Consider the following 27,911-nt stretch of genomic DNA (forward strand, 5'->3'; position numbering starts at 1 on the left):
CCGGAGCCAGCCAGCCTAGGTTCCCATCCACCATTCCCTAGCTCTGTGACTTCAGCAAGTTACTTAACCTTGACTGTGTATCTCAGTGTTCTCATTTCTAAAATGGGACCAATACCAATATTGATGTCCTAGGGTTGCTGGGCAGGGATTAAAATGACTTAATTCATGTAAAGCACTCAGACCAGTACCTGGCACGTTTAGCTATTTCTTTCATTTTAAATTTGTTGTTGTTACCCTTCGGTGCAGACAGCTAAGTGAGACCCTCTTGGCTGGGAAAGGGGAGGCTACGGAGGCTTCCCGCCCCATCCTGCCTCAGGGATGCCTCATGGCAGGCACTAAAGGTGCTGAGGACTTGGGGAAAGTGATGGGGACCAGGGTAAGGCAACACATGCTGTTTCTAGGAGCTGCTTTGTGTTGTCATCTACTTTTTTTTAAAGATTTTATTTATTTGAGAGAGAGAGAGAGAGAGAGAGAGAGCAGGGGGAGGGGCAGAGGGGGGAGGGAGAGGGCTAAGCAGGCTCCATGCTGAGTGCAGAGCCTGATGCGGGGCTCGATTTCATGACCCTGAGATCGTGACCTGAGCCGACATCAAGAGTCAGACCCTTAACCAACTGAACCACCCAGGTGCCCCGTTCGTCATCTACTTTTAAGCTACCGTTTGCCAGGCGCTTATCCTAAGCCAGGCTGAGCCTTTTTACTCTTCTGACCTCATTCAACCCTGGGAGGGGAGAGGTAGGGCTCAGAGACGGGAAGAGTCTTACCCCCGGTCACACAGCCAGGACGCGGAAAGGCAGGATTTGGACTCAGGTCTGAGTTAGCCCAGCACCTGAGCGGGGAGCCCCTGCCCTTTGCTTTCTGATGCGCCCCCTGGTGAGAGGTCCTGAGTGTATGGCCAGTGCTTAAAAAAAGCAACCCTCTGGAATAACTCTTGTGGTTGGTATTTGCTTGGGGCTTTGCTGCCACTGGTGGCAATGTGTACGGAGCAGGGGGAGTTAATATCTATTCCCCTCTCTCTAGCTCCAGGGTCTCTCAGGGCCCGCCCCATGCCCCTGGCACTGGAACCTCTCCACCTGCCCCAGCCTTGTCCTCCAACCAACCCATCAGCCTCCTGGCCTCAACCCTGGGGGTCTCAGTGCCCTGGGCCCTGGGGCTTGTGAGGACAGAAATTGGGGCCTGAAGTCTTTCTTCTGGAAGGTCAGGCATCTCCTATGTCTGGGAGAAGGCTCCAGCTCTGCAGGGGCTGGCAGAGCACCCCACAGTACCCAGTGCCAACCGACTGTGACCCCCTCCCAGCCTCCTAGCACTGTCTTACTTTGGCCCCTGCAGAGCCAGTGAGCAGTCTGACACTGAGGAAGGAGTAGATGGAGCCTTCCCCCATCGCAAGGGAGCTCACTGTCTGAGGAGAGAGATATAACCTTGCCCTAGGGGTAGTCTAATGGGGGAGGCAGGACATGGACATGGACACACCCACAGAAAAGTAGCCTGAGGAGATCAGCACTGGCTAGTGGTTTGAGTACAAGCTTTGGAATTTCAGACTGGCTTAGGTTTGAACCCCATCTCTGACACTTAATTAGCTGGTGACTTTGGAGAAGTGATTTAACTTTTCTGAGCCTCAGTTTCTCCATTTGTAAAAATGGGCGTAATGATACCTCCTTTGCAGGGTTTTAGAGTTAAACAAGAGATAATGGATGAAAAGGCCTAAGACAGCACCCCACACATAGTAGGTGTTCAGTAAATAGTGGCAGCAAATCATTGCCGGCCAGACTTTGCTTATTAAGGCTATTGGTGGCCTATTACAGCTGAGGCCAATCTAGGCAGGCTGCCTGGAGGAGGTGAGGTTAGAGCAGGACAGGCTCTAGGATAGCTTGTCAAAGAGACTGAGCCCCAGGATGGCGGAGGAAGTAGAAAGGAGCTGAGGTGTGTGGAAGGTCCTGGAGAAGAGCCTGTTGTCTCCCTCTATCCTTGGTTGGGGATAGAAACGGACCCCCTTGTGCTGCATCAGCTCCCTGATGAAGTTACCACCGTGGGCCTGGTGACCTATAAACAAATGTCCTAGGGAGCAGGAGGGCACTTTGTCCACTCGAGGCCAGGCCTCTGCCAGGCTCAGAGGGATGGCCTGCTGTCGTGGCAGTGACTCACCAGGCAGAGAGGCCGAGGGCTCACTCTTGGTGGCCTCCCTCTGCAGAGCCCCCAGGGTGAGCGCCAGTCCGAGGGGCAGGACCAGAGGTCGCCAGGGGGGACTGAGATCTGTCCTGTGGCCCAGAAAGAGGACCAGGTCTGGGAGCTGAGCGGGACAGAGCAGATGCTGTGGCAGGGGCTTCGTCCTCTGGTAGCCCTTACCCGGGGAGCACGGGCATCCTCATGTCACAGGTGAGAGCCCTCGGCTCGCAGGGCCTGTGCGGCACGCCCACAGCCCTGCTGGCAGTGACCCGCTGGGATTAGACCCGGGGCAGGGACTGTGAAAGGAACACTGGGCCCGCTGGGTTCTCCTCGGAGGCAGGGACAGGGCCTGGACCTTGGTGGGCCAGCAGCACACAGGGGTATGGGTGGGTAGGGCGGCTGGCTGGAGGACTGTGTGGTGCACTCAGGGGTCCTGAGAAGCTTAGAGGGGAGGCCTACAGCTGTCCAGGGAGGGGAGAGTGAGGGGCTTCGGACCCAGGCTACTGCTCTGTTACTGTGTGCTTTCAAGAAGAAGTGTACCCTCTCTGGGCTGCTGGGAAAGAACAGGGTTAACCTTGGGCCCTCCCTGCCCTCCTGGGGTGCAGAGCCCTGGGAGACACTCTGGGGGCAGATGGCAACCCCAGTGTCTTAATGGGCTGGGACTCGAGCACCAAAGAACAGCTAAAAGGGCTGGATGGCTCGGAGACGGGAGCAGAGACTGAGCCGCAGACTCATCCAAGGAACAAGCAGAGAAAGCCAGGGTGGGTGCTTTGCAGCAAGAGGGGTTTAGGTTACACAACAGGAGGTACTATCTGGGTGGTTGGACTCTACAGCAGAAGGAGGGGCTGGGGTGAGAAGGCAGGAAGCATCCTTGGTAGGCAGAAGAGCGCTCTGCTGGAAGGCGAGGGATGGAGGAGACAGGAGATAGGAGACGTCCGGATGACACTCCTCTCCTTGAAGGACCGAGATGGCCCCCTCCAAGTTGTCAGGGCAACCAGAGGCTTGTCACTGCTGTGGCCAAAGGGAGGTGGGGGAGGGAGCAGGTCTGAGAAAGGGCCTCAGACCTTGAGGTCAGAGGAGTAGGGTGTGGACTGGGGAGGAAGGGGGCACCCACAGGAGCCATGGCCAGGGGTCCCCTCAGGCTACCCCGAGCCCCCACCCCACACAAAACATTGTGTTTTTCCAGTTGCTGCTGGGGACGTGGCTGCCGGTCCCAGCTGGGCGAAGAGCAGCCTGTGATTTCACCCTGGGCTGCTCCATTACCTGACGTCTCCATGGCAACCAGCCTGTGACATCACGGGGCCAAAGTCCTTAGGGGGAGAAGGCGGCTTTGGTGGAGGCTCCTGCACCCCAGCTGAGGCCCGGAGGGTGGGTGGTGGGCAGGAAAGCTAGAGAGGGGCTCAGAGCCAGGAGTCCTCCAAGTCCACCTTGACCAATGACCTTGTGCAAGTCATGTGTGCTCCAGGCCTTTGACACTGCCTACCAGCTTCCTCTGTGCTCAGCACCCCCTTACTCCCTGGCCCACAGTCCACAGGGTTTTAAAACAGCCTCAGGGACGGCCAGGGGCCCTAGACATATTCCACACCTCGCAGAGTTCCTGGGGACAGCCTGGAGCCAGCACTCCTCTGCCTGCACCCTGGCGGGCCCCTGCTTATGTGCGCTGGAATCTCAGGAGTGGTGACTTTTCAAACGTTTTTGACTAGAACCTGTAGGAATGCATATATTTTGCATCACGACCCAGCACACGCTTAGAACATTCTTACCACAGGTGTGTGTGTGCACACATTCGTGTGGGCGCATGGGGGCCTGTGCAATTTAAACCGAAGTTTCATGAAATAATGCTTAACCTGACTCCTCAGTAGGTTCTGGTATTTTCTGTTCAATTCTATTTTATTTTTTGACCTAGTCAGTGGCTTGCATGACCTAGTCGGTGGCTTGCATGACCCGCTGAAGGATGTGCCCCCCTGGCTTGGACACTGCCTTTGAGGGGCCTGGAGCTCGGTGTTTGTACACATGGAGACGCTGAAGCTCAGGGAGGGGCAGGCCTACCTCAGGGGCACACAGCTCGGACTTGGGATAAAGAGCAAGATGTGCCGACTGTTCTGGTGCGTAAGCACACGGCTCAGCCCACACCGCTCTTGGCTCCTGGGTTACTGAGCTCTGAGTTCAGGGGGTGGGGGCGTCATTCCTAGCTCTACCTGCCTTTTCTTGCCCTGTTTCAGACAAGCTCATTCAGACCTCCTTCACCTGCCCGCCGCTAACAGTCTCCAGGCCAATCCCACAACTGTCTGATCCCTAGGGATCCTAAGTCCAGTCCAGTGTGGATGGAGACTTCCACCTCATGTCCTTTTTTTTTTTTTTTAAGATTTTATTTATTTATTTGACGGAGAGCATGAGCAGGGGGAGGGGCAAAGGGAGAGGGAGAAGCAGGCTCCCCGCTGAGCAGGGAGCCCGATGCGGGGCTCGATCCCAGGACCCTGGGATCATGACCTGAGCCGAAGGCAGACGCTTAACAACTGAGCCACCCAGGCGCCCCTCCACCTCGTATCCTGTTCAGTGTTTGCTTCGGCCCTCCAGCCAGGACTGGCCGCACCTTCTGCTGGACTCCCTCCTCTCTGGGTCTTGTACTCTGACATGCTGGGGTCTGGCATGAGGAACTTGAGAAAAAGTGGTCAAGATATTTTTATTTATCGGGCGCCTGGGTGGCTCAGATGGTTGGGCGTCTGCCTTCGGCTCAGGTCGTGATCCTGGAGTCCCGGGATCGAGTCCCGCATTGGGCTCCCTGCTCCTTGGGAGCCTGCTTCTCCCTCTGCCTTTCTCTCTCTCTGCCTCTCTCTCTGTCTCTCATGAATAAATAGATGAAAATCTTTATTAAAAAAAGATATTTTTATTTATCTGGAGCTCTAGTGGTTTGTCTTGGCTGCCACTGACTCACTGTTGAGGCAGAGTTTAATGAGCAACGGGCCAGGCCCTGTGGCAGGCGGCTAGGGCTATGGTGGTGAATAAAGCTGACAAGGACCAGCAATCAGAGAGTTCATGGTCTAGTGAGAGACGGTGAACAAGGAAACGGACACATAACTTAAGGAATGTCACCATGAAGAAGGACAGAAAATCAGGAGATTGGAAAGGACGGGTGCCATTAAACAAGGTGGCTGGAGGGCTCCCTGAGGTTCTAACATTTGAGCAGAGGCCTGAATATGGTGAGGGAGTGAACCTGCAGCTATGTGGGAGGAGAGTGTTCCGGTTGGAGGAGAGGTGCAGCCAGTGCAAAGGCCCTGAGGCAGGAGTGTGCTTGGCGTGTCTGAGTGACCAGTGTGGCTGGAGTGCAAGAGGGAGAGTGGTGGAAGAGGAGGTGGCGGGGGGGCCACGGGCCCCAGGTTAGCATGTGTGAGTTCTCTCAGGGGCCATTTTGGAGGGGGCCTGCCTGCGGCAGAACGCCTGTCATGAGAGATCTGACCTGGTGTGACCTCTTCCCTTCCCTGCCCAACTCCCTTGCCCGCTAGGGAGGGCAAAATTGCCCACCCTCCAGCCTCTGGGGGCTGGGGTCACCCTGCCCTGCAAGCGACCCTCCCCTCCTAGGGGGCACCAGCAAAACTCAAACATGGCCCCGCCCTCAGTGCCCTATTGACCCTTGAGAAACTCACAGTTCTTGCTGTGCAGGGGAAGGGAGGGCAGGCCACTCCACTGCCCCTTCCCGTCCCAGCTATACAGACATCCGACCCAGGGTGGGGCAGGTGGGTAGGATGCTGGCCTCTCCTTTGCAGGCATCCCAGATCTCTGCAGGGGAGTGTCTGAGAGCCCCTCACTTCGCTTGTGGGGAGCACTAGGTGGTCAGAGTCCAAGGGATGGTGGGTGGCTGGAGTTAACAGCCTGTTATGAACCACCTTGAAGAGGGTGTCTGCTCCCCGACCCTTGACAGTGGCTTTCTTCCAAAGTGGGGCATGCAGTGCCCCCTTTGTTCTGGTTCGGATGCTTGTAGGCAGTACCTGAAGAACAAGACCAGTTAACTGCCCATTTTACAGATGAAGAAACGGAGGATCCGAGCAGTAAAGTCAAGGTCCCACAGGTAGTAAAGGGCCGAGCTGGGATTTGAATGGGCCCATCTGGCACCAGAACCTCACCCAGTCTCTGGAGCAGCGACTTAGGAGCAGACCCTGAAAGGAGGATTTGGGTACAACTGGTATGTGAGGGTGTGAGGGGGATCCTTCAGAGGAAGGAGTGGAGAGAGGAGACAGGCCACGAAAGCCTCTGTCGCCCTGCAGGGGTGGCCACAGCCCAATCCCGCAGGGGCTCTGAGTTTTCCAACCCCCAAACCAAGGATCCGGGGTCCCGCACCTTCCGACACTGCCAGAGGGCAACATAAATTCAGCTCCAGTTGCCGGAGGGCGGCTCCCCTGGAAAGAGCCCCAGGTGTTGCCAGTTGGGAACAAAGCCCATGGGACAGGCCCGTGGGTGCGAAAAAACAGAGAAAGCGATCGGGAGGCATGTGGGGGGTCAGTGGGGCACCCTCGCTGACCTCTAGTGCCCCGTCCTCCCCTCCCTGCTAACACCTTCCCAAGACTTCTAGTTGGTGCGTCTGCCCACGGCCCACGAGCGCCTAGCTCTGCCTCTGGGGGCACCTGACACCTCCCACCTCCAGCCTGCAGACACTCCCTGGCCTCCGCTTCCTCCAGGAAGCCCTGCGTGCTTCCATGCTGTCAGCTTCTGCAGCTCTGCCTGCGGGCTGTCGAAGCCAGGGAAGGGTGGTGGGGGCCTGCGTCCAGGGCAGGACAGGCTGCAGGCTGGGACCAGTGTCCTGCAGAGGCCTCGCCTCCCTGCCACGGCCCAGACACCCCCGCGCCTCCCGTCTCCCAGACCTCACGATTTTGTGCAAGCTGCACAAAATCCCCTGCCTGCAACACCCGTCTCCTGGCACCCCCTCCTTGCTAGCTCCCCCATCAGCTCTCCTGTGCAGCCCCTGACCCCCACAGAACTCATCAAAACTCCTTTTGTGCTTTGGAAGAGAGTGAGCCTCGGCATCAGAATAACAGGGCTCAGACCCTGACTGCCCGCTATGGGCTGTGTGCCTCGGGCTAGTGAATCCCCATCTGGGCCTCAGCTTCCTCGTCGAGAAAGCTGAGCTATGGATTCCTTCCTCTTTAGGTCGATGTGAGGAATTGGTGCCATCACACCAGGAGAGGGGTGCTACTGTTGCCCTGGGGTCAGCCTTGTGTTTGAATGAGGGGCTTTGGGGCTGGTTTCCATCAGACTGGGCGCTCCCAGAGGGCAGGGATGGGGTCTTAATCCCACCTCGACCCCCACACGCTTGCACGGTATAGACAGTACATGGATGCCCACGGGGTGAAGGAATGAACAGATGTTTAGGTGAATGCATGAACTAGAATGTCTCTCCCACTAGAATGGCAGCTCCATGGGGCAGAAACCATCTCTGTCTTGTTCGCCACAGTGTTCCTCGTGCCCGGGACAGTGCCGGGCACATAGTAGGTGCTCAGCGAATACTTCTGAATGCATCAGAAATAGATGCTTACTCCTCTGGCTGTGGTCTCTGTTCCCATGGCCTCACGTTCACCATGCGGGGAGGGACTGGACACTTCACAAAAGCTTGACCGTGTTGGGGAGTGACTGGTGCCCGGTGTGGGGACAGGGAGGGCCTGTCTGAGGTGACCTTGAGCTGAGACCTGAATGACACGGCTCAGGAAGATCTGGGGATGGTGTTCCAGGCGGAGGCAATAGCAAGGACAAACAAGTGGGCTGTTTGAGGAGCAGCAGGGAGGCCAGAGTGGCCCGAACAGCGGGCAGCCTGGCGTGCAGGCGGCGTGCAGGCCCCTGAAGGCCCTGGTGAGGGGCTGGCTCTCCTCAAGTGCAGTGGAAGGAAGCCAGGGGCAGGTTTTCAGCAGTCTGATGCAGTCTGACCTGTAGCATCCCTGTGCGGCAGGGTGGAGAGTTGGCTTCGGCCAGGAGAGGAAGCAGAAGGCTGTGGTCGGTGGCCTCCAGGTGAGAGGGTGGTGTCCCCAGGTGGGGAGCGGCAGTGGGGATGGAGAGGGCTCAGTCTGGGATGGAGGTTGGAGAGAGAGCCAGTAGGACTTGCTGGTTGGGGGAAGGCAGCACTCAGAGAAAACTGGATATTTGGTTGGTACACCTGGGTGGGCTGTTGCATCATTTTCTAAAATCTGGGAAGTGGAGACGGACCTGGGTTTCCTTGAGCTGGCTGCCGGCTGTCGGGCATCCAGGAGGGGAGTTGGCTATTCAGTTGGGGGCTCAAGCAGTCAGGGCTGCAGGTGTAAATGCGGGCATCAGCCGCACATGGAGATGTCCTGGGAGAGACCCCCCCCCCCCAGGTGAGAAGGTGAGATGCCAGGCTGGAGCAGAGAAGGGGGAGCAAGGGGGGAGAAAGCCCCAGATCTGAGATGGGCATGGCTTGAGGGGGAGGGAGGGAGCGATGGGAGGTGTCCCAATGCAGCTTGAAGCCAGTGAGGAGACTGAAGTCCCTGCTGGACTGTCTCAGGGAAGGCTGCCTGAAGAGGGTGGAGGAGAAGATGGGGGAGGGAAGTAGAGGTCATGCGCGACTCTAAGTATGGCCAGGAAGGAGGCAGAGGAGTGGGCAGGGAGCCGAGGGGAAGCAGGGGTCGAGAGGTCTTTAAAGGATGGGAGATGCTGGGTTGCTTTGGTGGGTGGGGGGCTGACCCAGGGGAGAAGGTGGGGGGCAGGGATGCAGGCGAGAGTCTGGAGTGGAGAGGCGTTGCAGCACCTGCCGCGCTGGTGGCCGGGAGGAAGACAAGAGCAGACAACCAGAAGAGAGAGTGCAGGGCAGCTGGTGGGGGGGGCGGGTCAGGCGGGGGGCTTGTCTTGGATGGAGTAGGGATAGTTCTTCTTTTGTCACAGGAGGGAAAGCAGATGGTGTGGGCAAAATGCGGACACGGCAATGATTTGAGGTAGAAAATGGGGCAATACCTGCTGAAGGCTTCTGGACCTCCGTGAGGGATGGGGCAGCAGCCAGCAGCGCGGTGTGGGGAGGGGGCTGCCCAGGCTGCAGGTTTGAGAAGGAAAGCCGTGTGAGGTGGTCAGCCTGGCGGGAAGCAAACTTAGCGGGAAGTGGAGACCTGTAGAAGGTTCCCTGGACAGTGTCCCGTGTGAGGCCAGGGACTTTCTCCAGCAACGTGCTGGAGAAAGGTCCTGGTGTGGAGCAGGCGGAGGGTGAGACTGGACAGGGTTGGGAGTTGAGGGCATCTGTGAAGGAAAGCTCCTAGGATGTGCCAGGGAGTGGGTGCTAGAATTTATGAAAATGGAGGAACAGGCAGATGGGCAAGAATTCCCGGTTTGGCTGGACTCCTCACCTTCTGTGGGCCTGGGTCTTTGTTTTCAACGAAATGACATCGGGTGGCAGTAAAGTAGTGCCTATCACTGGGGGCTAGCTTGAACAAGCCTCATAAGTAGGAGAGTGGGGGTGGGGGTGGGGGGATGGGGTTTCTAAGTTCCTCCTGTTGTCATATTTCCAGATCTGTTCACAAGTGCCCACAAGGACTGCCCCATGCCCCAGGGCACGGACCCCCTGAACCCGGACTTGACCTCCAGCCACCCCCCCACTGTTGCTCTAGACCATGTCACTGGCAAGGTAACTGGTCCCACTTGATCCTCACCTTCACCTGCCTAGGCCCTGGTTCCTGGGATGTCCCCTACAGTGTTCCACAGGGAGCTGAAACTGTTCCAATCTTCCCTCCTTGGATCAGAGCCCCTAAGGTTTGGTATGCATTTGGATGAAGGTCTGAATCGGGTGGGGCATCCAGGGACTTGGACCAGGACCAGAAAAGAGAGTCCTGCCATGGAGTTCTTTCCACACACATTACCCCAGCCTTGCAGATAACAAGTTCCCTGACCAGCCCACCACCCCTTAGCAGCCTGCCCTGCCTTCTGGAGGGTAAAGGCGTGGCTTTTTTTTTTTTTTTTTAAGTTTAATTATTGAAGTGATCTCTACACCCAACATGGGGCTCAAACTCACAACCCTGAGATCAAGAGCCACCTGCTCTGCCAACTGAGCCAGCCAGGCACCCCAAGAGTGGCATTCTTAGTCCACTGCCTTAGGAAGAGCTTGCTGGGGGCCTCAAATCTTGGTGCATAATTTCCACACCACCCCCAGAGCTTGTGGCTTGAACCTACCGATTGATATAATTACTTTTTTTTTTTTTTAGGACATACCACATGCTAAGCATTATGCTAGACACTGTCTACATCATGTCATTTGCGTCCCCACAACCCGAGATAAATGGCATTTATCACCATTTTACAGAGGAAGAAACTGACGTTCTGAGCTCTTAAGGCCCTAGTCTAAGGATACCCGGGTAGAAAGGGCAGAGTCAAAGCTCGAACCCAGGTCCGATAGACCCCCTGCATTCACTGCCTTCCTGGCAGAGCCACCACTGCCCCCCCACCCCGCCCCATGTCTTTCTCTGCATGGCGGTGAGGGAACCCCAGGGGGGCCCGACCCAGGAGTAGGCAGAGCCCAGACCTCAGGGAATAGCAGAAGGCTGACCCTCACCACCACCCGGGGCTCGAGGACTCGTGCCATCTGCTGGCACCATCTGCCAGGCCCTGCCTGACCCTCTTGCTCCTCTCGTTTTAGGACAAACAGATGGATTTCTGTTGGGATCCTTGGCAGGTCAGTGCGCTTTGCCCATCCCCTGGTCTAACCAGCCACTGCGGACACCGTCCCCCTTGCTCTGCGGCGCCAGCCTGGGCCCACAGCCCCGCCAGCCCTGGGGGAGGGGTCCTCACAGGATGCTAGTGGCTGGGAGATGTCCTCTGGCTGGCCGGTCTGCCCCACTCTACTCACCCCTCCTGTCCTTCCTGCAGAGGTGCTTCCAGACCACCAACGGCTACCTGTCTGACTCCAGGTCCTGCTCCAGCAACTACAACGTGGCAGCTCTGGCCACCTCATCCCTTGTGGGTAGGCTCCAACGGCCCTGTCCTGCCCTGGGGTTAGCACGGCCCAGCCCTCACCCCTTGCTGCGGACAGGGCAAAGCCGAACTGCAGCTGGAAGGCATGCAGCCCGTCAGAGCCAACATTTCCTGGATCCACGCTCCATGCCGGGTTCTGCAGGACGAGTGACTTAGGATTCCTGTCGCCCCACCTCCCCGTTAAGTTGCTGGGGGTTCCCGAAGCTGTGAGGGAATGGCCCCAGTCTTTCAGATGTCGGCCTCCCTGGCCTCTGCGGCAGGTGCAGTCTGCCCATCACCCCGCCATGGGTCGGGTTCCCCAGAAGCAGAGCCCCAGATGGGAATTGTGTGAGCGATTTATGGAGGGATTGTTCTCAAGGGCAGATTGTAGGAGTGAGGGCGTCAGGACCGGGCAAGGGAAGGAGCTCGGCAAAGATGGGGCTTCGGGAGGAATCTGTCCCAGCCCGATCCCTGGGGAGCTCAGGAGCCCAGATCGAACCACAGAACTTACGCTGGCGGCTGGTTGGGTTTCAGTCCCCCGTTGGTTGGTGGTGGCCCCTGTAAGGCTCTCCCTGGGTGGGGCTGCTCCCATCAGCTAAGGGCAAGTCTCTGGAGGGGGCTGCCGGTGGGAGGCAGCAGCGGCTGGGAGGTAGGTACGCAGGCCAGCAGAGGGGTCTCCGGGGGCCGCCTCCGCCCCCGTCACCCACAGCACACCTTCCGGGCCATTCTCAGCTGCCAGCTCTTTGCCCACCACCCTGTTCCCGGTACCTCAGGCTCACATCTCATTAAGTCCCTCACAGCTCCTCAGAGTGCCCGTGTTGCCCTCCCTCCCGTTTGCCTCGACTCTCCCCAACCTGCCACCCCTTCCCTCTGCCTCAGCTGCCCTGCAGGGGCCACTCGAACCGCCTCCTCCAGAACTTTCTCTGGTTGCCCGCACTCCTAGCTTGGGAGCGGGGTCGGGGGTTCCCCCCCCTTCTTTCTCTCACCTCCATCTTTCCCATTTTCTCAGTACCATGTCTCTGGCTTCCTTTGTGGATACCCCAACTTGCTTAAATATTGCCAGTCCTCACGTCACGGCTCTGAGAGCCCAGTGTCTGTATGCTCAGCCTTGGTTCAGAGAGATGCTGCATCATTCCTGACAGCCCTGTCTGTCCGCTTCCACGTCGAGGTGGTCTACTCTCGAGAGCCCCTCAGGCCCTCGTCCCCACTGCCCAGCCCCTGTCCTGTCTCTTGCGGGATCCCTTCAGTGGCTCCTGATGGCGACCCGTCTCCACCCTTGGCCCCGTCCTCTAATTGGGATGTTCTCCCTAAACAACAGATCTAACCTGTCACTCTCTTGCTCATTACCCTGCTGTGGCTCCCCATTGCTAGAAGGAAAACTCTGGAGTCCTCAGCTTGGCTCTCTCAGCCCAGGTCTTGCCCCTGATGGGCCCCCCAGCCTTTTCTGCCATCCCAGTCTTAGTATTGCCCCCATATCTCACCCCTGGCAGCCCCAGAATCATGCCAGATTCTGCCACGCCTTCCTCCTCATCTCATCTCTGAAATAGCCTCCAGTCTTGCCTCCATCTGTCCAACGCACCTACAAACCTACCAGTTTACATGTAAAGCTCAACCCCGGTCCACCTCTTCCAGGAAGCCTTCCCGGTCTGCTGCATCCCACACAGGTCTCCCCCTCAGCAGAGCTGACACTGGCCTTGGCACAGGGGGTGCTCTCTCAGAACTGGCTAATTAATGGATAAAGGGAGAGGGCTGGGCGGATCTTGAGTGGATCCTTGAGTGGATCTTCTAGGACAGAAGGGTCTGAACCTGGTCAAAGGGAATGAGGGATGTGGCAGGTCTGGGGGAGAAGCACCAGGTGGAGGGGAACATTGCCTGGGAGTGGATGTTGGGAGGGCATGGGGCCCCCACATGGGTGGGGATCTAAGTAAGGTGGGGCCTTGGGGCTCGGGGAGGGTGTGGGGTGCGGAGTGGGCACAGGCACTGGTTGGGCAGGAGCACTTGCGGAGATAGATTCAGGGCTTTGTGGGTATGGGGCTGTGAGGACACAGCATGGGGCGGGTACAGTGCACCGAATGGTTGTGGGGTACAAGCCACTGGCTGGGCCCGCGGTAGCAGGGGTGGGCCCCTGGGAGGGGTTTTGGGTCAGAGCAGTCTCCCAGCTGCCCTCAATGCTCCCAGGGGTGGTGCAGAGCATCAAGGACCACATCACAAAGCCCACGGCCATGGCACGTGGCCGCGTGGCCCACCTCATCGAGTGGAAGGGCTGGTGCGCCCAGCGGTCAGGCTGGGAGCTGTCCCCCGCTGAGGATGAGCATTACTGCCGCCTGCCCGATGCTCTGCGTGAGGCCCGATTTGCTGCGGGTCAGTGGCTGGGGGCGGGGGAGCCTGGGGTCGGGGACTGGTTGGGGCTCTGGTCCTTAGGGGACCGAGGGCCGCCACATGGGCCCTGTCGAGGCAGGGCAAAACAATGCCATGGGGTGGACAGGGCGTTCGGGGGGGCCATCTGATCACTGGGGCCCGGATGGTCAGCCCAGCTAACCGCTAGGCTGTTGGCTACCAGCCCATCTTGGCGCTGAGCTCCCCCCGCCCCCACTGTGTCCCCGCTGAGTGGGTCTCGCTGTGCCCCCCCCCCCCCCGCCACAGGGGTTGCCGAGCAGTTTGCTATCACAGAGGCCACACTGAGCGCCTGGTCCTCGCTGGATGACGAGGAGCTGCACCTCGAGAACGGCCCTCAGGACATGGTCCAGCTCCAGGGTACTGCCCAGGTGGGGTGGGTGGAGCAGAGCAGGGGCTGGGTGCCTGCCACCAAATGCACAGTGGCCTCAGACGAGCCCCTCCTTCCCTCAGCCTGGGTTTCTGCATCCGTGGGATGGAGCGGGGGATCCTTGCCCTGCCCGCTGCCCACCGGGCACCGTAAGCGTAAAGGAAGGAGCGAGCGCAGTCCCGGGTCAGGGAATGAAGTGCTTACCGAGTTCGGTGTTTTCCTGTGCCATTTCACTTCAACCTCACCACACCTCTAAGAAGGAGGCCCTCTTATTATCTCCATTTTACAAATAAGGGAACCTGAGACACCAGGAAACTCACCCGGGGCTACAGCTGGGAGCGTCAGAGCCAGGCTCTGAACCTTAATACCAAGCACAGCCAACCGCCTTTCCAGAACCCCAGGTTACTACCGAGGGCCTGGGTCCTGGGTGACCTGCAGGCCCGTTATCTTATTTAATCCACTCCCCCCTCCGCCAGCGCAGCCTGCTGTTAACTCCTCCAACTCGCTCCACCAGCCCTGTAACCCCCAGGGAGAAACTGGGGCTCAGAGAGCCTTGCCCAAGGTCACACAGCTTGGCAGTGACCAAGCAGGATCTGGAGACCAGTCTTCTGCCCCTCACCTTCCCTCACACACCAGGAGAGGGTGAGAAGCAGGACCTGGGACTCCGTTCCTCACACTCCTTACCCCTCCCGTTGGTTTTCCAGACCTGGAGAGCGTCTACCTGCAGGACAGTCTTCTGAGTGGCCCCTCACAGGATGACAGTCTTCTGGCCTTCTCCTCCCCTGGCCTCTCCCCCGACGGCTGGCCCTCACCCGATGAGCCCCCCATCACAGCTGTCGGCCCCCAGCCCCCCAGCCCCGAACAACAGCATCGGCCGCAGCTGCCTCGGGGCCTGGGGCCTGAGGGTGGGGCCCATCTGCAGGGTTCCCTCCCCTCGGTGGACAGCATCTCCCTGCCGGAGGAGGGGGACGAGGTGTTCTATAACTGAGGTGGGGGCTGTGTGCCTCGGAGCCTCCTCATACTGTGACCTTGCCTGGTGGGCAGCCCAGGCAATCAGGACGTTGGGGTCTGGGCTGGGCATTTCTTGACGCCTCAGGGCAGGCAGAGGGCGGGTGCAGCAGGGATGGGAGGCCAGCACTCCCTGTGGACCATTCTGTGCCTCCTTGGACCTGCCCCAACAGTGGGAGCCATAATCCCCCTTCTCCTTTCTTTACTTGGCTCAGGTGGGCACCTTCCCCTACGGGGTTGCCGCCGTCGGTGAGCTCGAGGACTCTCAGCAGGCACCAGGCCAAGCCGCCCAGAGGAGCCGGCCGCTGGGCCCCCAGGCAGACAGCCACAGAAGGACCTGGGAGACCCCCTTAGAGTGGGGCCTGGGGACGCTGCCTTGACCCTGGGGCTCAGTCCTCCCCCCTCCCTCTGTGTTTGTGCCCCCCGCCCCCCATCAGAGGCGGGACAGCCTCTTTGGTAGCTAAGCATCTGCTCCTCAGCTCCCTTGACGAGGATCTCTTGTCTTTGGGGTGTCTGTCTGTCCCTTACTCTCTGAACCTGTCCCTGGTGCCCCTGCCCCCTTCCTTGCACCCTCCTCCCACCTCCCGGAAGGTTCTCTGCAGACATTAAAGTGTGGATTCACCCTAGATGAACTTGGCCTAGTCTCTGGGGGAAGGTGTGTCCGTGAGCCCCTGGGGTAAGGGGGTTCTAGAGGGATTTAGGGGAGGGCCCCTACACCCCCAGCACACATACAGGTGGTCACCCTATGCCACCCAGCCAGGAGAGCCCCATGGAAGATGCCCGGGGTTGTGTGGAGCCCCTGGAGCCACACCTAGGGATGTTGCTCCATCAGCCCCGGCTCAGCCAACAAGGAAGCTGGGGTGAGGGTGACTTCAGGGTCCTTCTTATACCTGAGGGACAAGCATCACGAGACCCAATGGGAGACCTGCTCACCTACCGTATCTCCCTGCCAGGAAGGGGGCGCAGGAAGAGTGGGGGGAAGCCAGGGACACGGGCCCGCGAGGCCCACGTGGCCACCAGGGGGCGCCAAGAGCTCACTCAGGGCCAGCACGGGTCTGTCCACACCCTTGGAGCTGAGAGACAGTCTACAGCTCTGGGAACCAGCTTTATTTTTCTCAGGAGCCTCTGGTTGGGAGCCAGCGGGCATCTGTGCCTGCCCTTGCTGAGAGCCATACGCTAATGTCTTCACTGTGAATTTGGTGAATTTTCAATGAGCACCCACTGTCCACTGGTTTTCTGTGGTCTCGAATCCTGCTCGGTCCAGGGTAGGTTTTGTCCTTTACGGTATGAAGCGCTTGTGCCCCCCAGGATGGAACATGGTGAGTGTGGGGCCCCCTTCAGCGCTAGGTTAGAGCTGGCTGCTTCACCGAGGAGTTGAGCTGGGCTGCAGGGGTGTGTTGTGATGGGGGAAAAGAGGCAGGATCTCCTTCACCTGTTTCATCTTGCCAGGCTGGTTCACTTTGGGGCTGGCGGGTTTGTCAGGTTGGAAATTGCTTTCTTCAACTAGAACAGAGAAAGAGGGGTTTGGGGGAGGGAGGGTGTGGAGGAGGCTGAGAGCGGGGATTCCAGGATTGACTGGTGGCCCTAACGGTTGATTCCAGGGTAAATGCTAAAGCCAGTGCCTCCCCACAGCACAGACGGCATCATTTAGGCCCAGAGAATGGCAGGGCTGGCCCCTGACCACAAAACAGTGGCCAGGCACTCTGGGCCAAAAAGTGGGGCTCATCGGAATCCAATGAGGCCTCTCTAAATTTGGATGGGAGGGTACTGTGCCCCCCCCCGTCTCCCCAGCCTGCTCAAGCATGGCTCCTCTGCCTTGCTCTGCCCCGGGACCCTCGTACCTCCACCCAAGATACGGAGCCCACAGCTCTGCCCAGAGACGTCACGGGGAGGGACTGAAGTTTCAACAGCTCGAAGAGGTTGTGTGCCTAGAGACGGGGGGTTGTTAGGAAACATTGGAGGATACACGGTGCTCAGCCCATCGGGCTTCAATCTCTCCCTAGTTTGGGGGCGGTGAGCTGGGGTGGAGGCTCTGGCCAGGGCTCTGTCCCAGGGGTGCCCCACCCGCCTGTCTCAGAGCTTGGGAAAGGGGTGGGGCACAGTAACCGTGGGACATCAGGACGCGGGCCTGCAAGGTCCACTGTGACCACCAGGGGTCTCCAGAGTCCACACAAGGGACCAATGGAAGGGACCGGTTTAGTTAGCATGATCCAGCATCATCCAGCAGCACAGAGGGGCTGAGGCCACCTCCACGTCCCCAACCTGCTTCTGTCCCTCTCCGACCCCATGTGCCAAAGCCCCTGTTTTGCAGGGTGGGAAGGGGGCAGCATTCAGAGTGATGAAGTAATTTGCCCAAGATCACACAGGGAGAATGTGGTAGACCTGAAATTGAGACCCGTGTGTGCCTTGATGCAAAGACATCTTTTCAACTACCGTCTCTCTCTCCACCCAGCGGCTTCTGCTCCCCCAAGCTCTCCCTCTTCCCTAGTCTTTGCATCATCCCAAGAACCCTAGAAATGAGGGACGGGGAGAGGACAAAGACTACTATGCTCATTCTACAGATGAGGAAGCCGACCCAGGAGGAGCAGAGAGCCACAGGGTACCAAGAAAGCTGGAGCCTAAGTTCCCCTCTTGGGCTCTTCCCCTCTATCCCACAGTCCTCGTCTGCCCGCATGCCCGAACCCTCGCCACTACCTGGTGCAGGGAGGTCTCCGGAGACAGCTGCAGGGTCACTGGCTCCGTGGGACAGCCCCCAGCCAAGAGGTCCCGGAGACGCTGCCAGTGATGGGGGACGGATCATGGAGGGCCGGGCCAGCCTCCACCTCCTCCAGGCTGTCCCTCTCAAACCCCCTTTCCCCGAGGTGCCCCCCTCACTCCCCTGCTGACCATTCCCCATCCTGACACCCCACAGGAGTACTCACCCGGTGCCCTGGAGCCCAGGAAGGTGGCTCAGCCTGGAGTGCCTGCACCAAGTGCGCCCTTCCCACAGTGCCCACCAGTATCTGAGACTCTGCAGAAGTGGATAGGGAGAGAGCCACATGCCATTTACTGGGCAGCTACTATGTGCCAAGAACTGTACTGGGTGTTCTCATGTCTCTCAGGACCCTATGGCAGCCAGGGGGTCAGGAGCTATTACCACCGATTTTATACAAGAGGAAGCTGAGGCCCAGAGGCACAGAGAGGTTAATTATCTTGCCCAAGGTCACTGAGCTTCTGATGTGGAGGCGTGGTAATGGAAGGCAGCTGGGTAAGGCTGCCCATCCTGATTCCCCCTGTGGCAGGGTCTCCAGGCAGGAGCAGCTTTGGGACACCTGCATGAAGATGTCTGTGGGTCAGGGCTGGGCTTTGCCCCTCATTTCCCACAGGAAGTTTCACATCTGGCTCAGCCCAGTGAAAGTGTGAACGCAGAAGGCCACCATGTTCTGAGGTCCTAGTGTGGGCTGAGGGCTTGGCATGCCTCACTGTGGGCTATCACTGGAGTTGGCAGGTGTTGGGGTTTGAGGAGGCAGCCTGGCATTTTTCCTTCTTGTCAAGTAAAATCAAAACTTTACAACTAGACATATAAATGCTCTCCCTTTAAACAACAACAACAACAACAACAGTTAAAGCTATTTCTTGGGTGAGCAGCAGGGTCCCACAGACTGGGCCTGTGCTGGTTGGGAGCTCTTTGCTTTCTGTGGCTCTAAGGGTAGAAGTGGTCTTTGTCTTGGAGGCCAATTTTGTCTTTGTTCCAGGAGGTGAAGCCTCTTGGAGGAGTCACCCATATGCAAATATTTCCAAATGGCGTATTTGGTGTAGTCTGTGGGATCATGTTAAAGGTATCCCAATTTGAGCGGGGAGCAGGCATGGCATTTGGGATGAGAACCTCTGACAACTCCAAGTTGGTCCCTATTTTCCAGGCGGGGAGACTGCAGTTCATAGAGCTTAAGGGGTTTGCCCATGGTTCTGCGGCTCGTACGGCTTTATGGGCTCTTGGGTGGGTATGGGGGTAACCCATAGGGTTTTGCAGGTTGCTCACTAAACAAGGTACCCGCCCAAAGGATGAGTAGGAATCAAACTCCTGCTGTGCTATGCTTGACAAGTGTGTACCTTGTCTCGTTTGCGTATGTGGGCTGACAATGGCCCTGAGTGGACATGGCTACCTTCCCTCCCACAAATCTTTCCTACTCTTACTATACTCCTGTCCCAGTGAGAAATGATGCTCTAGCTGGATCCTTCCACAAGATGCAGCTTATGTATCTTTTCACAAGGGCATCCACTCATTTTTCTTTAAAAAGACATTTTTTCTCATGGCAACAGGGTTTCAGGAGAGTTGAGTTAGCTGGGGAATGAAGGGGAGGCCCAGGTAAGGAGTCTTCTGAGACCTTATAGTGTTGCCATCATTTACCCCCACTCCCAAGCACACCAGGCCTGGCTTCTAGAATTCCTGAAGCTATCTATAGAATGTCTTACAAGACTCCTCTCATCTCATTTAAAGATGTCAACCACCCCAAGCTAGGGAGGTCATTGTCTCCATTTTACCAGTGAGGAAACTGAGGCTCAGGAAGATGAAGTGACCTGCCCAAGGTCACACAGCTGCAGAGACAAGATTCAGATTCAGGTGACTGAGAGGTCCAATGCCCTGCTTCCCCTTTCCTGGACCCGACCCTCCAAGGTCGAAGATAAAGGCAGAGGGAATGCCCCCCCGCCCACCTATGCTCCCCTATTCCTGCTGGGTACCTGTGCTCTCCACCAGGAAATACTTGGCCAGGTCTGTGGAGGTCACGACCCTAGCCACTTCCTCCAGCGGTGTGTCCTTGGCCAGTGTGGTGATAGTACAGTTCATGAAGTGCCCCACGATCACACGCTGAGAGCTGGAGGCAGAAGGGTGCTCCCCTCAGGTCCTGGAGTGAGGTGATCTCCAGACCCCAGGACGAGGCAGGGGTACCTGGGGGGAGCTGGTTCTTGGGTGTGGGCAGGTGCTGAGAGATGCCTAGATTCTAGCTTCTAGAACCCCAAGGTGGGGAGGAACTTGAGGACAGCTCACCTATGGCCTAGCTCTGGATTCCCAGCCCCTGAACTCCTATCCGCCCCGCCAACCCCCACCCCCAGACCAGCTCCACTTTGCTCTGTTTTACCCAGAAGCCTCCCCTGGAGAATTTCATCTGAAGAAAAGTTTTATGGCAAAAGAAAGAAAAAAAAAAGCTTTAAAGTTTGAAAATCACTGGAGTAGTCACCCCCATTTACAGATGGAGAAACTGAGGTCTGGACCAAGGTGATGGCTTGCACATGTTTGGAGCTGGACCTTGGACCCGAGACTCTCAGCGTCTCTTGGTCCCGCTTCTCTGGGAACAGAGGCTGCTCTGCTCCGGTCTTGCCTGGCCAAGGGAGATTCCAGCTCCCAACGTCCCAGCAAAGGCAGTAGGGCAGCAGTGGAGAGACGAGGGGACCTCCCGGATCTGGTGCTGCCTCTATGTGTGACGGGGAGCAAGGCACGGCACCTCTATGAGCCCCAGTTTCCAGCAAATGGGCAACATCCGTCCTCCTGTCGTGCAGACAGACAACTAATAGGACAGTGGAGCCCTGGAGGCCAGGCATTTGCCCAGGGTCATGCAGGGAGCTGGAGAGAGTGGAGATGAGATGGCTGTGTGTGGGCCCCTTCCACACCACCCACGTCCGAGGTCAGCCACAGTGACGGTCTTTTTGGGGGGGGCCTTCACCCCAGCCCACCCAGACCCATCACCTGCGTCAGCCAGCCCAACGTGGGCACCACTCACCTGATTTTTCGGCCTCGGATCCATGGAAGGTATGGCAGCTTCTTGACGATGATGGTGCCGTCATAGAAGGAGGGCTGGCAGCTCTGGGCGACGGCGTTGGCCGCCAGCACGGCCATCAGCACGGGCAGGGCGTGCACTATCTGGCCAGTCAGCTCGAAGGCCAGCAGCGCCGTGGAGATGGTGTGGGTCACGGCCCCCGAGAAGGCCGCAGCCCCTGCAGGGGGCAGAGCCGGGGGGCGGGGGTGTGTGTGTGGCTCAGGCCAGGGGCCAGCCTCATGCGGACGGCAAAGCTGCCGTGACCGTGGCTGTGTGCTAGGTGGGAACTGTCCAGAGGCCACACGCTGGCCACTGCTGGAAGCGCCCCGGAGCCTGGGCTCGGTGAGGGGGAGCGTGTAAGGGAGAGGATGGGGTATCAGGGACAAGATGGGAGCTAGAGAGAATAAGGGGGGCTCGGGGGACAGGGCTCAGGGAGGGGGCTCGCTGGGAGGCTCAGTGATCTCTCCATGCCCCGATCCTCTGGGTCCAGCCAGCACCCCCGCAAGGTCTGCCCCTCCGTGGGGACCCAGCCCACTCACCTGCCAGGGCATACCCCCCAGGCATGATGGGGTTGGTGACTCCTCCAGCCACAATGCCCTCGGGGAAGGCAAGAGCGAGGGCCTCCCCTATGAGGCGCCCGATGGCAGCTCCTGGCCACAGACAGGGTGAGGAGGGGGAGGCAGGCTGACGCGGCCCCCACAGCCCTCCATTCTTGGGGACCAACCTCAGTACCATCTGAGGAGGGAGGGAGAGAGCCAGGAGCCATGGCCCTGCCCCAGTAACCCTGAAACTCTCAGGCCCTGGGAACCCCAGACTCACCGAAGATGAATATGGGCATGAAGTACCCAGCAGGGATGGGGATGGTGGTGGCCAGAATCAGCATCCAGAACTGGAGGGGGGTGGGGGGGGACCCGGAGGAGCCAAGGTTAGAGGCAACCGGACAAGAGTGGGCAGGAGAGGGGATGGGCAGGGGACAGGGGAGCTTCCTGGGGAGAAGGAGGCCACCCAGGCACAGGCCCATCGCCAGCGTCCGGTGTTAGGAGGGCACCGACCAAGGGAAGGAAACCCACCCTGACAAAGAGCCCACTATGTGCCTGGCACCGCGCCAAGGGCTTTCCTTTCTTCCTGCTCAACGCCCCCCCTTGGAGGTAGACACAGCAACGGCCCCGTTTTAAAGATGAGGAAACCGAGGCTCAGAACTGAAGCAGCGTGGCCGGGGGTCACACAGCGGGCAAGGGTGAGAGCAGACAGTCTGAGCGGAAGGCCCGGGAGCTGTGCTACACTCAGTGGGAGGCGTTGCTCCCCATCCCAACAAGGGCCCGTCTCCACTCTGTGCATGACTCCGGGGGGTGGGGGTGGGGGGGCCCGTGGCACCCACCTTCATAACCAGAAAGAAGGCGAGGGTCCCAAAGATGGTGAACCGCGGGTGGTACCATTCAAACCACAGGTTCTGGGGGTCGAGCTCCTCAGGCCAGGGAGGGGACGAGTTCCGGGTCATCAACGCCCACGAGTGGTTGTCGAACAGTGAGTCCAGATGCTCCTTCATGGACAGCTGGCTCAGGGGACAGGTGGGAACTCTGCAGGAGGGGGCTGGGCAGCAGTTCCTGCCACCCCCTCCCCCTGACCCCACCTCAAGTCCTCCTCTGCCACTTCCCACCTTGGGAAGGGCTCTGAGCCCTCAGGGCTGCGGTGTCCTCATCTGGAACATGAGGATGACCCCCAGGCTTCCCCTTACAGGCGTTGTGGGGATTAAATGAGATGACAGGTACAGTGTGGGTGGCGGATGGGGGTTCCCCACTCCAGCCCCACCCCGGCTCAGCGCCCCTTACCCGAGAAGCCAGGAAGCGGCCCACGCCAGGCGGGTAGGTGATGGAGGCGAGAACCAAGGCCGCCAGGGCGGAATAGAGAGGCTTGCTGTGAGGCGAGGGCGTGGGGGTTAAGCTCCAGTGCCTGTCCTCCTCTTCCCCCACCACACGGAGGCGGAGGCGGGCAAGAGCATGCCCCACCACCCCGAGGGTTGGCACAGAGGCAGAAACTGGAGGAGTGGGGGCCGTAGGCCAGCCCCGCTCCAGGGGAGGAAACCTGTGGTGGTCAGCCCCACCGGGCTGATAGGAGAGCTGGGGACAGAGCTCCACCAGGCCAGGGTGGGCCATGCATGGCCGGCCTGGGGCAGGTGCCAATGCCAGGGGGCAGGCAAGGTTTGGGGAGGAGAGGGGCTTGGTTAGGGCTTCTGGCTCTGTGGGAAAGTAGGGCCTTGGTGTGTGGGGGCAGTGCAAGCTCCGTGATAGAGTGAAGACTCAGGAGGAGTGGGGAGATGGGCTCAGGAGGCTGAGGAAGGGAGGGGGGCTGTCCTCCCCAGTCCCTGTCCAGAGCCCACCTGGTGGCCAGCAGTTTGGAGATGACCCGGTTGGTCTTGACAAAACCAAGGAATGTTCGCTGACAGAAGAGGTAAGCGCAGCTCAGGATGCCACAGATGGCCCTGGGGAGGGAAGGTGAGGCCAGAGCCCCGCCCCAGAAACAAGGGCAGCGGCTCAGGCCTGGGCGAGGCCCCCAGTTGGGCTCTCAAGGGACCCGAGGTGCTCACTCACCCCAGTGCCACAAAAAAGAAGATCTCCGGCAGGTCGAACGGGACATCCACCCTGAAACTGGTCTTGTAGAGGGAGGTGATGGTCTCTGGGGCAGGAGGGGAAAGATCAGGGACCATACCCCGACCCCAGCCACACCCAAGTCCCAGACTTGACAAACAGCAGTGGAGGTGGTGCTAAGCCAGGTCAGGAAGGAGAGGAGAGAGGGAGAAAAGATGGGAGGAGGGGGGACGGGGAGGGAGCCAGGGCTGGGGTCTGGCGGTCTAATGGGGACTCACCCTGCTCGCTGTTGAAGACCGCCAGGAGGCGGAACATGAAGGCTCCGCAGGTGGCAGCGAAGAAACCCCTCCAGTAATCCCAGACAGAGAAGTGGGAAGACATGACCTCGATGCTGAACAGGACGCCTGAAGGTGATGCCGAGCTTAGACGGAGCCCCACCTCCATCCATCCCAGCACCCTGACCCCTCCCATCCTGCTCTCCTACAGCCCCCGCAGACAGGCTCCCTGCTCTCTTTGGGCCTGAGCTGGAGTGAGAGAGGCCAGGCAGGAGCCCAGGGAGTGTACCCGCCTGTGCCGTCCTGGGCCATCTCAATCCCTACAACAGCCCTATGGAGTGGGGCGACTAGCCCCATTTTGCAGACAAGGAAACGAGGCTCAGAGAGCTGAGAGCTGAACTCACTGGCCCAGGGTCTCACAAGGGAGCGGGATCTCCAACCCAAGTCTGTTGGATGTGACCCTGAGGCGTCTTGACACCCACCTCCACCCCACCCTGGGGTGGATGTGCCCTCAAAGGACTGCAGTAAGCCCGCACCCCTCCTCCAGGGCCCTGGGTCAGCCCGCACCCCTCTTCCGGGGCCCTCAGCCGGACAGAGGAGTGAGCGGGGAGGTCAGCAGCGCTGGGACAGGAGTGGTGTGGGGGGCCCCGGGGTGCAAGGGAGGGGCAGGATCTCACCACTGAAGGGTGCTGCAAACACCGTGGCCACGCCCACCGCTGCCGCCGCCACCAGCATCTCATTCTGCTTGCTCTTGTTCTGGGGGGGATCCCGAGTCGGAGGCTCGGAGTCAGCCCCCACCCTGCCCTCCCTCTCGTTCCTCCAAGGGGGGCCCTCCCTGGCCCCGTTACCTCAGATTCCCCAGTGGCCTTGGTGTGCACCCGGCCCAGGTAGGCAGCGATCATCACAGACAGGTGCACGAAGGGGCCCTGCCGGGGAGGTGGGGGAGTCAGAGCCCTTGGGGCCCAGGGCTGGGGGGCAGAGAGAGCCTCATCCAGACCTACATGGCTGCCCATCCGCACCCTCGTCCTCCGTCTCCCCAGCTCTTTTGTCACACTCTGGGGACCTAGCCTGCCCCTCCCCAGGCCTGAAGCCCTGAAGGCAGGCACTGGCCTGAGTCCCCACTGATCCAGCTTCTGTGGCGCAAGAGGGAAAAGGCAGAGGGGCGGGGCGGGGTGTTCTCACGCCTGCCCGTACCACTTTGCCCAGGAAGATGGTGCTGCCGGTGGCCAGGGTGCAGGTGAGGCCTGCCACCTTGGCCCCGAAGTTCTTGATATCCAGGTAGTCCTCCAACACCACGCCTGACAAGATAGTCTTCAGCTCCGGGATTCCAGAACCTTGGCAGGGGATGGACAGGGGGCAAGAGGAGGGACGGTCTCTAGATTACACTCTCAACACTTTACCCGGCCCAAAATGTTTCACATCATGATCTTGTCAGGTCCTCCAAAACCCTGAGTTAGGATCTGTAAACTCATTTGCAGATGAGGAAGCTGAGGGTCAGAGGGGACGGGAGTTGTCCGTGTCATTCCAGCTGAACCTGAGCTACGGCAAATATGGGGGACACAGGATAGAATCTCAGGCCACCCCTGGGCGCATCCCTGGAACTCCCCAGTACTGGCCTGGAGCTGGAGGCAGAGCTGAGAGGCCTGGGGGAGCTGTGGCCCTCCCTCAGCCCCTCCCTGGGGACCCTGCTGCCAGGGCTCCCCGTCACCGGCCAGAAGCGCCCTCAGAAAGGAAGCGGAGCCAGCAGTGACCCCAGAGTCCTTCTCACGGTGTGACTTTGGGCCAAGCGACACGACACTTCTAAGCCTGGCTTCTCTGGCTGTGAAATGGGGTCACTGCTTCCTGCCTGCCCCCATCAGAAGCCCCGAGGGATACAAAAAGGCTTTGGCGCCAGGCACACAGGCACATGGCTCACCTCCAGAGAAGGGCGTGATGCTCTGGGAGAAGCCGGAGGAGAAGGAGACCAGGGCCACAGGGTACACGGTCCAGGAGAGATACCGGAGCAGGTGGCTGTCCCCAATCTCCCGGTATAACCACTTGTGTGCTGGGGACACCCCGGGAGTCAGGGAGCCATCACAGCCTTGGCAGCCCTCAGGTTGTCCACTGACCAGAAATGGAGGCTCGACGAGGGGAGGCCCCGGGGCCACCCAGTGAGTGTCAGATGCCCAAACGGAGGCAGGACTGGGGCCCTGGATCCACATCCCAGTGTTGCTACTACCCACTGAATGATCTTGGGCAAGTGACTTAAACTCTGTGAGCCTCCGTTTCCCCATCTGTCAAATGGCCTAGTGATGGCAGCTCCCTCATGGGGTCTTTGCGAGAAAGCACTCAAATGATGTCCAGGGCATGATGCATAGCAGGTCCTCAGGATGGCACCTGAGCAAGTCTACCAGGGGGGTTTTAGAACCTTCTTGCCCATGCCCCCTGTTCCCGGGAGAGCTCAGGGTGGAGAGAGCCAGCTGAAGCATGGGGAAAGAAAGTTCTATGTCTGGTGGTCTAAGCAAGTACCCTCCCCCGTTACTGAGCTGAAAGCAAGGAGGGAGGGAGGAGAAGGAACAGGGGCAGCAGGAAGAGGTGGGCATAGAGCTCAGAGGAAGAAGGGCTCTTGGGAACATTCACATCTCTCTTGCTCATTGTGCAGATGAGGAGACTGAGGCCCAGAGAGGGGCAGGAGCCTATCCAGGGTCACGCAGCAAGTCAAGAGCAAAGCCTGGACCAGACCCAGGTCTCCTCCCTACCCCGAGCCCTCCTCCACCCACGATGCACCTGGCGGCCCATCTGGCATCCCAAGAGCGTGCATGGAAGCCTGTGTCCAGAGCGGGTGTACGTGCCAGGGAGGGGTTACCTCGGACCACGCGTCCAATAGTGAAGTTCATGGTGTAACTGATCAGGGCCATGAGCACCCCGAGGGTCATCAGGAAGTACCAGTCCTCCCCCACGCGGAACAGCTTCTGCTTCAGCCACTCCAGGCCACCTGGGGCAGGGGCACTGGGTCATAGCCCAGGGCCGGGGGTGGGGCACGGACAACCCCTTCCCTGGAGGCCTGCTCAGGCCCAGGGCAGGGAGGGAAGGGGCAGTGTGGGGCTGGGGCCATGGGGTCAAGCCCGAGGTGGCTCAGAAGAGGTTCTGCACATGAGGGGCAAAGCAGGAATTGTGGCAAGTGAAGGCAGCAACCCAGGGGGTGCCAGGCCTATGGGCCCTGCTAGAGGACCTTTGGCCCGTGCACCCTCCCCACCCCACCCCACACTGGATACTCATGGAAGATTGATGGAGCCGGCAGGGGCTGGGGAGGGTGTGCTGAGAGCTACAGCTTTCTCCAGTGTCTCCACAGGGCACAGCACAGAGAACACAAGTCTAGCAGGACCCCTCCTTGTCTCCAGACCTGTGGGCCTATCCTACAGGCCTCACTGGGGTCAGGCCAGGCAGCGCCCACTGGGCCCCGAGCAAGGCCCCTAGCACGGCCATCAGACTTTGGGGCTGCTTTCCCCGACGGCGGAGAGCAGACCTCTAGACCCACAGGCAGATGGACTGGCAGACAGTTCCCTCCCCTCCCTTCCACCCGGAGATTGCGGGCACATGAAGGCCGGGCAGCTCTTGGGTTTCAAGGTGGGTGGGGGAGGTGGGGTCCCGGTAGGGGCGATGGCCTGAGGGGTCTTCGACAGGGAGAGGAAGGGGGCCTAGCTCTCACATCGAACGCCTCGGCGGACGCGGGGATACGGGCCCCATAGCTCCCGAAGACTCACAGGGCTCCCCGAGGAGCCCTCACGCAGTCCCACCAGCTCTTCCATTGGGTCCCTGAGCGGACAGACAGTCAGACCCTTGGTAAGCTGCTCCCATGCCCTTACCCGGCCACCTGGCCCTCCCAATACCTCTACTTCCCACGTAAAAAGGAACAGAGGTGTTTTCCTGTGCACACATGTGCGTGCATGTGCGAGTGTATGTGAAGCTATCTGGAGGGGACAGAGGTCTGATGTGTCTTCATCACAGAGGGGCTCTCGCTGAGGGTGCGCATATCTGTGTTAGGGTGTGGGGTGGGGACTGGGGTTCCTGTGTCCTCTGTGTCCAGCAGCGGATTGATCAAGGCGGGACCCCGAGCCTCAGAACTCCCTTCCCCCTGCCGTGGGCACCGATCCTACCCTCAACGCTTGGCTGCCTCCACTGCACAGAGCGATCTCCTTTCCCAGCAGTCACTCACACTGTGGGGTCCCCCATGCCTGTCCCTGAGCCCCCTCTCCTCTGCTCAGGCCACAGAGGCAGGTAAAGGACAGCCCAGGAGGGTTGTAATGAGGTGCTGGCTCCCTGCCGCCCAGCCTCCTCCTGCCCGGCCTGCTCTGGCCCTGGCAGTTTCCACCCAAGTCCAGGGCCCCGCTCCACACCCAGCAGCCCCTCACCTCTG

At 59.3% G+C, this 27,911-nt stretch overlaps 2 protein-coding genes across 4 annotated transcripts; one reads left to right on the forward strand and one right to left on the reverse strand.

Annotated features, from left to right (window-relative positions):
• The first annotated feature begins 325 nt into the window (after nucleotides 1-325).
• On the forward strand, nucleotides 326-14,843 carry FAM131C (family with sequence similarity 131 member C). The gene is made up of 8 exons (XM_088022861.1): nucleotides 326-376; nucleotides 726-807; nucleotides 9,657-9,772; nucleotides 10,778-10,813; nucleotides 11,008-11,101; nucleotides 13,270-13,452; nucleotides 13,735-13,845; nucleotides 14,560-14,843. The coding sequence occupies exons 1-8, from the start codon at nucleotides 326-328 to the stop codon at nucleotides 14,841-14,843; spliced, it is 957 nt and encodes a 318-aa protein (XP_087878987.1).
• A 1,475-nt stretch (nucleotides 14,844-16,318) lies between these two features.
• LOC114213320 (chloride channel protein ClC-Ka) lies at nucleotides 16,319-27,303 on the reverse strand. 3 transcript variants are annotated; one of them, XM_028108457.2, is made up of 19 exons: nucleotides 27,204-27,303; nucleotides 26,361-26,489; nucleotides 25,431-25,559; nucleotides 24,710-24,849; nucleotides 24,364-24,441; nucleotides 24,193-24,271; nucleotides 23,519-23,644; nucleotides 23,244-23,328; nucleotides 23,033-23,134; nucleotides 22,485-22,569; nucleotides 22,034-22,207; nucleotides 21,475-21,544; nucleotides 21,195-21,305; nucleotides 20,620-20,833; nucleotides 19,583-19,716; nucleotides 17,785-17,873; nucleotides 17,558-17,638; nucleotides 16,705-16,791; nucleotides 16,319-16,366 (listed from the first exon to the last, which is right to left on the reverse strand). In XM_028108457.2, the coding sequence occupies exons 1-19, from the start codon at nucleotides 27,301-27,303 to the stop codon at nucleotides 16,319-16,321; spliced, it is 2,061 nt and encodes a 686-aa protein (XP_027964258.1). The 3 variants fall into 3 exon arrangements, with proteins under 3 accessions (XP_027964258.1, XP_087879172.1, XP_027964259.1); XM_088023046.1 differs by having other exon boundaries at nucleotides 17,773-17,873; XM_028108458.1 differs by lacking the exon at nucleotides 25,431-25,559.
• Nucleotides 27,304-27,911: the final 608 nt, after the last annotated feature.

Source organism: Eumetopias jubatus, unplaced genomic scaffold (genome assembly GCF_037043125.1).
Source record: "Eumetopias jubatus isolate StellerSeaLion01/CBP00866 unplaced genomic scaffold, mEumJub1_p1.0 scaffold_4, whole genome shotgun sequence".
In the NCBI taxonomy this organism is placed as follows: domain Eukaryota; kingdom Metazoa; phylum Chordata; class Mammalia; order Carnivora; family Otariidae; genus Eumetopias; species Eumetopias jubatus.

Coding starts and splice junctions, on each gene's coding strand:
- LOC114213320 (XM_088023046.1), bottom strand. CDS start 27,303: ATGGAAGAGCTGGTGGGACTGCGTGAGGGCTCCTCGGGGAGCCCTGTG. Junction 24,272..24,363: donor AGGCCACTGGGGAATCTGAG/GTAACGGGGCCA, acceptor GATCCCCCCCAG/AACAAGAGCAAGCAGAATGA. Junction 22,208..22,484: donor GCCGCTTCCTGGCTTCTCGG/GTAAGGGGCGCT, acceptor CCCCTGAGCCAG/CTGTCCATGAAGGAGCATCT.
- FAM131C (XM_088022861.1), top strand. CDS start 326: ATGGCAGGCACTAAAGGTGCTGAGGACTTGGGGAAAGTGATGGGGACC. Junction 377..725: donor GGAAAGTGATGGGGACCAGG/GTAAGGCAACAC, acceptor CAACCCTGGGAG/GGGAGAGGTAGGGCTCAGAG. Junction 9,773..10,777: donor TAGACCATGTCACTGGCAAG/GTAACTGGTCCC, acceptor CTCTCGTTTTAG/GACAAACAGATGGATTTCTG.